Source organism: Chionomys nivalis, chromosome 7 (genome assembly GCF_950005125.1).
Source record: "Chionomys nivalis chromosome 7, mChiNiv1.1, whole genome shotgun sequence".
NCBI lineage: Eukaryota > Metazoa > Chordata > Mammalia > Rodentia > Cricetidae > Chionomys > Chionomys nivalis.
The window spans coordinates 61700791-61710204 of record NC_080092.1 but is presented as its reverse complement, the minus strand read 5'-3'; the positions used below and the strand labels follow the sequence as shown (position 1 = coordinate 61710204).

The following is a 9414-nucleotide window of genomic DNA, read 5'->3' as shown; positions in this document are numbered from 1 at the left end:
TCATATACACAAGTAGGTTCTTCAATATTAGTATGAGCCATACAATATTTGAGTTATACATGCACATTAAAGTTACTTGTGTAGCTGAAATCCAAATTTAACTAAGTCCAAATTTACCCTATTTTTGCTCTGGCTTGGCTTTTGCTAAATACGGTGACTCTAAACCCAAACTCTGTCAGATATGGGGAAGGTAGGTACTGACCTTATCCCCTTTCGTGATGGGCATTTTGGAGTCCACCTGAAACGAAGCCCAGGTGAGCATGTGAGATGAGACAAGAGGAGGCTCTGGCTCCAGCTGGGTGCCTGCAGACCTGCAGAACTCTGGGAAATATTTTACACATCAAGTTAGACTTTTATTAGTTGGCTTGTCTTCCCAAGCCTGTGTCAGGAACAAAGCCACACTTCCCAGTCAGCAGTGTGTGGCTTGGTCCATCCAGAGAGGATCTTAGAAGTCACAGCCATCCACCCAATCACTGAGGTCCTTGCCCTGGCAGTGATGCCTCCAGGCCTCCCTGTGGGTAGAAAACAAGAAGGAAAAGAATCCACATTAGCAACTAGGTGGTGGTGGTGCACACCTTTAATCCCAGGGATCAGGAGGCAGAGGCTGGCTCTGTGTGCTTGAGGCCAGCCTAGTCAACCACAGCTACACGGAGAAACCCTGTCTCTAACCCCGCCCCACCCCACAGCCAGCCTAGACCACCACAGCTACGCAGAGAAACCCTGTCTCTAACCCCCCCACACACACACACACACGGCCAGCCTAGACCACCACAGCTACGCAGAGAAATCATGTCTCTAACCCCCCAACACACACACACATGGCCAGCCTAGACCACCACAGCTACGCAGAGAAACCCTGTCTCTGACCCCACACACACACACACACACACATGGCCAGCCTAGACCACCACAGTTACACAGAGAAACCCTGTCTCTACCCCCCCACACACACACACACACACAATCCTCATTAACATCATCCCTTGGTGCTATTCAGATAGCAGGAAAGGTACCGGACTCTAAACTGAAGAGAAGCAAGGTTGCTGAGGCTAAGCAAGGGGACTAAGAGGATGGGAAGCAACAAATAAGCTGAGCTAACCTAGAGGAGGTGGTTTTTAAGAAAGAGAATAGCTGTTAAAAGTCAATATCTAGCTGCCTTATTTTATCATTGAAGATACAAACTAGTATGCTCAAGCTTACCTATGTCCTCGTCAAAGGGCTAGGAGCTGGAATCTGGAGCCTAGGCACAAAGCTCCTTTCCTACACCCAAGCGCTTCTGGGGACAGTGAGACCACCGTGTATGTGCACAGCCCTTCACAGTCTACATACCACCATGCCCTTCACCCACTTATAACTTCTTCCCTCCTGTCCCCAGCTGGCCTAGAGGTTGATTGAGTCAATATTATCTCCCCTATTTTCCTAAGGAAAAACTTGGGCTGTGATGTACACTTATCCACTCAGGGTACACGGCTGTATGCACACTCAGCATGTCTTGATTGCCAGTCTAGGTCTTTCCATGATTGACTACTATACTCCTCTTTTGGGACCATCCGCCGCCCCCCCCCATGTGTGTGTGTGTGTGTGTGTGTGTGTGGTATTAGGCTAGATGTCAACCTAGATTGTCATTTCTCAGAAAGTGTTCACCTTGTCCTTTTTAGAAACAGGGTCTCTCACTGAACCTGGAACTAACTTACTAATTAGGCTAGGCTGGTTGGCCAGCGAGCCTCAAAAATCTGTCTCTACCTGTCTATGGTGGGATTACAAATGACCAGCTTTTAAACGTATGTTCTCGGTACCCAACTCGGGTCTTCACTCTTGCATGACAAGCAATTCTCATGGGCTTACCTGTCTTCCCAGTCCTATCACATCTGCTCTCTTGAGGAAGATAAAAAAGAACATAGGGTCCTAGAGCACAAAGTTCTCTGGAATCCCAAGATGTGAAATCTAGTGTCCATTGTGATGTCAATGTCAAAGAGTGCAGTGCTTAATAGTGCATTGGAAAGGCTTCTAAATAACTGTCAATCAAGACAGGTTGATTGTCTATCGCATTAGACTATAAGATACTTGAGGACACGGACAGGTCTCAGCTATCTCTGAAGCTCAGCATCTACCTGGACCTTGCATACCTGCATCCCCAGTGCATGTGCGTAGACAGGAATGGACAGCCATGTATCTCCAGTGCTGCATGTGAGTGGACAGGAATGACAGCCTTGCATCCCCAGTGCATGGGAGTGGACAGGAATGACAGCCTTGCATCCCCAGTGCATGTGAGTGGACAGGAATGAACAGCCTTGCATCCCCAGTGCATCTGGGTAGACAGAAATGGACAGCCTTGCATCCCCAGTGCTGCATGTGAGTAGACAGGAATGACAGCCTTGCATCCCCAGTGCATCTGGGTAGACAGAAATGGACAGCCTTGCATTCCCAGTGCTGCATGTAAGTAGACAGGAATGGACAGCCTTGCATTCCCAGTGCTGCATGGGAGTGGACAGGAATGGACAGACAGCCTTGCATCTCCAGTGCATGGGAGTGGACAGGAATGGACAGCTCTGGACCTTCTGGACCCACTTCTTCCAATTAGCCTCAGACACTCAAGAGTCACCCATGCCAAGTATTTACAGTGTGACAGAGGTGTTCCTTGGCTTCACCTATTAGGACCAGGTCTTCAACTCTGCAGTAAGGGTACCAAGGATGCAAGCTCTTGGAATAACACCTGAGCTGGCCTTGTCCCTTCCTGCTTTTATAAACACGCTCTGTGTCCTACAGAGCTGGCCTTACCCCAAACTCACTTCTTAGTGTTTCAACTATTCTCAGACCAACAAAGCAGTGTCCGTTTCAAGTAATGTTTCTGGAATATCTCAAGATTCAGTCATTTGCAAGCAGTGGTGGCGCATGCCTTTAATCCCAGCACTAGGGAGGCAGAGGCGAGTGGATCTCTGTGAGTTCGAGGCCAGCCTGGACTACAGAGCAAGTTCCAGGACAGGCTCCAAAGCTACACAGAGAAACCCTGTCTCAAAAAAACAAAAACAAAAAGATTCAGTCCTTTACAGTGTCTCTCTGTCTCTTAGATCACACCTCACCTAGTCCTGAATCCCTTCCCGCCCCTTATCTCTCTCTCTTGTATCCATCCCTGGTGCACCTGTCCCTCTCCAAATCCTATGTCTCACCTAGATTCCTACAAGAGCATCCAACAGATCCACCAATCCTTCCCCTTCTTTATTTTCTCCTCCTCTCTTTTGCTCCAAGGTCTCCTACTGTTCTTTCCCTGGCCTCATTAGCTGCTATATCTGTCCATGGTCTGGGTGTTCCTCACCCCTGGAGTGGTTCACCTTTCCCAGATTCTTCCTTGCCCTTCTGGTTTCTCCTTCATAAGCAAGAGTAGAGTGGAGGTTGGAGACTCCGGTGGGAAACACACATCAAAAGAGTTTGGGCAACTGTGACACAGGTTGTATGAACCAGTCATCTAGGTCAGAGCCCGATGCTCAGACAACCTCACCATTGTGAGGAGACTTCAAAGGACATGTTTCTGGAAGTAGGTAAGAAAAAACAACTGGAAGAGGAGGGTTCCAGAGCCCTACCCATGATCCAAGCAAAGAACCTCATCTACCATCTATTATACACCTTGAGTTTTTATATAAAATTTGGACTGAGATGTGTGGTCATGTGATTGCCAGTGCTATCCTCCCTGGTTGTCTCATCCAGAATTATCTGGAGTCTCAAAATTCCCAACACTGGTTGTGAGGTTTGGTTCATGAAGTCAAAGAAATGTGTTGCCTAGGATAAAGTGGATACTCATGGAAGGTCAGTTCCCTAATGTTACCCTCCAGTTCTGACTACAACTCCCACAATTCCAGTGGGAGTTACTCACCAGTAGCCCAGACCCTGGGGCTCTTGAACTATCTTCATGACACAGATGACAGAATCCTTGAGATCTTGGCTTAACAAATCTGGGGTGGGAGGGGAGAAAACAATGAGGGGGCAGAGAATGGGGTGCTATCTCTCTCTCTCTCACGCACACACACACACACACACACACACCACTTCTGCATCTCTGGAAACACCACTCCCCTGTCTCTGAAGATGTCACCCTACCCCTCTCTCCCACAATCTTCCCTCTATCCCTGTAGCTCTAAGACCATCTCTCAGCCTAGACCCCAAATTGGATTCATAGCCAGCCTTCCATCCCCACTTGACCCTTATCCATCTCCTGGGGGATCTCTACCCAGAGACAAGGAAAGAAAACTAAACTTCGAAAAAGAGGCTAGCCCACCAGTGCAGTATAGCTGGCAAAGGTTGGGGCCATTCGGGATGAGAGTCTTGCACCACTTCCGGCTGTTGATCTGGAAAATGCCATTGTTGGTGCTTCCGTCAGCTTCATGGTCCACAGCAGCTGTATTGAACCCACTTGTGTAGTAAGCAAGGCAGACCCCTACAAGGGACAGACACAGCTCTGAGGTCAGGTTCTTGGGCCACCACAGACAAAGGGTTCACAGATAAATTCCTAGACACTGGCTTCCTCAACACCATGGAGCCAACAACAGGTCTCCTTGCATCTACTTTGCAGATGGATCAGTCTAGAGGTCAAAGTGACTGCCCCAAAATTATATACAATTACCTCAAAGCAAGGGTCAGGACTGTCACTCTTCCTACTCTCTCACTGTGCAGTATATAGAAAAGTTGGCTGCATTTGTTGAATGGATTTAGGAGAGCTAAATGTTTAGAGGCAAGATTAGGAAGACACAAGCAAGCTCTACAAAGGGGGGCAGGACTAGAGACAAGATGAATCTAGATGTGACTGGGCTTTACAGTCTCCTGAAAGTGCCTCTAGTCGGCAATATTATTGGTTTGCTCAGTTCGCCATCTAAGTTTCAGCAGGTGTATTTGTTCCTCGTGATCAAGATGAAGTGTAACCTACAAAGCTGCTGGTTCCTTTGACTTCCTGGCTAGCAGTAGGGATGGTTCTAATCTACTTGCCTGCTGCTTGCCTAGGATGAGGTTAACTCAGAAGGTGGGTGCCATCCACCTCATTGGCTTCTGGTTTTACCAAGAGGGATTAAACTCAGAACGCCTCCTCCAAGGCCTTTGAATGAGTAGGAGGAAAGACAGACAAGAGAATGAGCGGAGGGAGAAGGGTTCTCACAATCTGCCAGGTTATATCCGCGATAGCCATCCAGCCCAAAGTTATGCAGCTCTTTGGCCAGCTCACAACGACTGAAGACCTTGGCCTTGCTGGAGGCAAGCAGGCAGCTGAGCAGATAGGCCAGGGCCAGCCAAGTGATCCCAGGTGGACACATCTGTCTTCTGGAAGCCCGGCTCCTAGTTTCCATGCAGTGGAAGGTAGAGGGGGCTGAACTGTGGGATGGCAGACAGTTCACCAGCCAGGGGTCCAGACAGCTGCCCCTTGGAAGAAGAAAAGAAGGGCAGGGTTTGAGTGTACATTGGGAAATGAGAGAAAGGGCAGACAGAAGACAAGGCTCCATCCCTGATGGGACACCAGACATGCTCCTGAAGCCTTAGATAAGGTTCCTGAAGCCCCACTCTAGGGATCTCCCTCCCAGCCCATCCCAGAATCAGGTCCCTCGGGTCACATCATGGAGCCCTCTCAGGTGGAAGGCACTCCTCCCACACACAGATCCTGAACAGCGCTGAAGTCTCCCTCTTGGCCATCCATCCTTTCTATATCCTCACCTTGCAAACGCTCCCTAAGACTTACCTATCCCAAGTGCTCAACTCTCGTCACTTGGCTCTGTGGGCAGATTCCCATGTGATGGGGACATCGGCCACTGCTGGTCCTTAACCTTGTGGTTTCCCCTCCTCAGACGCCACTGTCTTTGCCACACTGTGATCTTGCTATTCTTCATCTTATCATCAGTTCTTACTTCCCCATGTCTTCAGCCTTCTGCTCAACTCTCCCCGTGACCACACCACCAAACACATCTACCCCATCTCCCACGAACTCTGCCCACAGGCAAAACATACTTACACAATCTCCAAAATAGGTGTGCTCTGTGTGTTATTAAAGTGGAATGGCATGGGGGCTGGAGAGATGGCACAGCAGTTAAGAGCATGCGATGCTCTTGTAGAGGGCCTGGATTTGGTTCCCAGCATCCATAGCAAGAAATTCACAGTCACTGTAACCCCAGCCCCGGAATATCTGATGCCCTCCTTAGGCCTCCACAAGCACCAGAACTCACAGACACATAGACACACACACACACACACACACACACACACACACATAGTTTAAAATGTTTAAATTGTTTTAAAAAGAAGATGGAATAGGGAATATTAGAGGTAGAAGAAGGATCTAACCTGGGGCGGGGCAACAGGGAGATAGGAGAGATAGGGAGGACCAATCCAAACTGAGTGTGTATAAAAATGTCACAAGGGAACCTGCTGCTTTGTATGCTTACTCTCCTCACTGAAAAATTAAAAGCATAAGGTATTCTTTTTTTTTTCAACCTCCCACCCTACGTGTGGAGGATGACAAAGTGACTAAGGGCATAGTTTCACACATGAGTTTGAAGCCCACCGCTGCTCCTTCCTATGTCTTAAGCTTAGGATATTCACCAAGCTTCTTTTTCTTCATTTATAAGATGGGGTAAATTAATAGTACTTGCCTCAGAAGATGGTTGAAAGAATAAGAGAGAAAATGAGTGTAAAGATATTGGCTCTTGGCATTAAGAACAGCCTTGCCGTTGTTTCTGTTGTGAACTAGCATCTATGCGGATGCTTGTCTTTGATCATCTTTCTCTCCGCTCCATCAAAAGGGCTTCAAAACCCCTCATTACTGCCCTCGAACTTCTCAGCCACTTCTCAGCTCCCAGATGACCTCACCCCTTAGGACACCAAGAAAAGCAGGATTGTTTTCCTTCTTCCTGCTTCAGCCCCATCCCACCTTCAAATTCATCAGAAACTCCCCCCGTGTTACCAGTCCTCGGGAGTAAGGACAAGGTCAATGTGGAAGACAGTACTGATGGTACCATCTTGCTTTATTCCTGGTTTCCTTCCTCATCCTCAGGACATGACCTTCATGCCTGGAACAACTTGTCCTCAAAGATAAGAAGAGGCCACCACTAGGTCATTTTTAAAACATCAGGCTGCCTGGCTCGGGCTCTGGGGAAATGGTGATTTCTGATGTAACCCCGATCTTCATGAATATTCCCTGCTCCCAGAATTCTCATAAGGGGTATCTGGAGATGTTGGCCTGTCTCCTCTCTGGGCCACTGGCTCTCCACGTGACAGGGTCCAGTAGCACATCCCTCACGTCCCTCTTTGCTCTGAGCGCAATTCTTCTTTCCTTGGCAGCCATGCTCTGTCAGGCATGCCTTCTCTCCCAGTACCCACGACACTCATCTCTACCTGTTCTTTCTCATTCCGTGGGGATGCCCTGGGTTAGGGCCCCAGCTTCCAAATGTCTCTGCTTGTTTCTCATCCTTGTCTGTGCCCATCCCTCTTTTCTGCTCTTCTCATCCAAATTTCTGAGAGAAAAATTACCACTGTCTCCCTGTCCCTTCGTCTTGTCTTCTTTTCATTTTTTTTTTTCTTTTTCTTTTTCCTAGTATTAGAGATCAGGTCCAAGGTCTTTAGCATGCCATGGAAGTACCCCGCCACTGTCCTACATCACCAGTCCCTTGGTCCCCCTGTCCATTTTCTTTTGAAACAAAATCTTGCTAATTGCCCAGGCTGACTTTCAACTTGCAATCTTCCAGCCTTGGCCTCGTGAGTTGTTGGGATTGCAGGTATATCCCACCACACCTCTCTCCTCCATGTTTGCTAATCTGGAGTCATAGCTTCCGCTCCCCACCCACAGGACACCTCTGCTGGCTGGCTAGCCTCACAGGTGCCCTGTGGACATTCCACCTGCCGATCACTTCCCTGTTGAAATCAGAGTTTTGTTGGTTCCTCCAATGTTCCCTTCATCCAGGCTTCCTCCTCCCACAGTGGCTTTCTCCTCCTCCACTGCATAACCCCTATCTGCTCCCATCTTAGCTGCTGAGATGTTTTTCAGCCATTTTTATCTTGAACCCTTCTCTCTTCCACATCAGGAAGGCCTAGGACGCCCCTGGTGTGACATCAACCGCAGGGCCATGGCCTTCTACTGCACCTTTTCTAAGAAATGAGAAGCAGCTGACCCCTGGACACCTTTTGTCAATACCCCACAGTCTCCTCAAACTCAACTCACTGAAGAGAAATAGTGTCGCCACCAAATTCTGCCCTTCTGTTCTGTTCTACTCTACCACAGAGCACCTGATTCCCCAAATATCCTAGAAACATGGATGTTGTCCTTTACTTCTCCAGCCTATGCCCTTCTTCTACCCAGAGCCAATTAATCAATGCCAATGCCCTGTTGACCCTTCCTTCCAAGGCCACAATCTCTCAAGTGCAAACCACCACTCCGTCTTCCCCCATGGCTTTCTTATGCTAGTGACAGACCTCTTCCAGACCTCCTACTCATCACATGAGCCAGAATGGACCGATATGCAAAGCCTGGTCATGCAACGCTCTTTGACAGCTCCCCCGTCACTGCTCCCAACATGGTCCAGAGACCCCTCCATGGCGCAGTAAAGCCGGCTCATCCCTCACTCGCGACCTTCCATTCTGGTGATACCACATGGTTGGTTCACTCTTTGGGTGAAGCCTGCTGTCTAGCACTGTGGATATCTCTTTGCCTCTGCACAGATAGCTCCTCTCAATGCTTCAAAGATGAGACACAACCAAGGTGAATCCCCAGTCAGGCTTTCCTGTCGGGCACCATCTCCCTAGACAAGCAGAATAACTTTATCTCCACACAGGATTGTAATATATGTCAGCTGCAGTCCCCAAGGTGAACTTCCACAAAACAATGGCCTGGTCCTATTTATCTTCATATCCTGAGAGGCAAACTGAGTGTGAAGTGGCTGTTCAATGGATACTTCTTAAACTCAAGTACACCGAGGTCATGGTCACAGTGAGAGTGTGAGCCCTTCTCAAAGAATGGGGAGGGAGATAATTATTACCTTCGCTGAGTCCTTCAGCTCTGCAGGACCAGGTGTTTTGTGGGTGTTTTCTAACTTAATCTCATCTAATCCTCTTAACTATTCAAAGAGCTGGGATTAATATCCTCAATGTATAGATGAGGAAACCAAGTTCACTGCTACCCAGGGAGTGTTTTTTGATTTCATAGTATTTTTTGTAGTAAAATGACTTCAAGACACGTGTATCTAGAGCAGTTCACAGCAGGTCCTCAGGTTTAAGGAGACAGACCTGGTGGTAACTCACAGACCAGAGACCTGCCAACCAAAGCTGGTATTCACATTCTCCCCTCCTTGCTCTCTCCCTCCCTTCCTCCTTCCCTCCCCATCTCCTTCTCCCTCTACTTCCCTCTCTCTCCCCTATCCTCCTACCTCTCCTTCCTCTCTCTCTCTCCTCTCT

General features: G+C 48.4%; 1 protein-coding gene across 1 annotated transcript; it reads right to left on the bottom strand.

Moving 5' to 3' along the window:
* Window positions 1–445: 445 nt before the first annotated feature.
* Spaca3 (sperm acrosome associated 3) lies at window positions 446–5393 on the bottom strand. The gene is made up of 4 exons (XM_057776698.1): window positions 5141–5393; window positions 4271–4429; window positions 3869–3947; window positions 446–512 (listed from the first exon to the last, which is right to left on the bottom strand). The coding sequence occupies exons 1-4, from the start codon at window positions 5325–5327 to the stop codon at window positions 446–448; spliced, it is 492 nt and encodes a 163-aa protein (XP_057632681.1). The 5' UTR covers window positions 5328–5393.
* Window positions 5394–9414: the final 4021 nt, after the last annotated feature.

Bases quoted from the DNA above. Each gene is read 5' to 3' on its own strand.
- Spaca3 (XM_057776698.1), bottom strand. From the start codon at position 5,327: ATGGAAACTAGGAGCCGGGCTTCCAGAAGACAGATGTGTCCACCTGGG. The intron at 4,430-5,140 runs GTGAGAACCCTT...TGTCCCTTGTAG, and splicing joins CGGATATAACCTGGCAGATT to GGGTCTGCCTTGCTTACTAC. The intron at 513-3,868 runs GTGAGTAACTCC...TTCTACCCACAG, and splicing joins CCCCAGGGTCTGGGCTACTG to GGAGGCCTGGAGGCATCACT.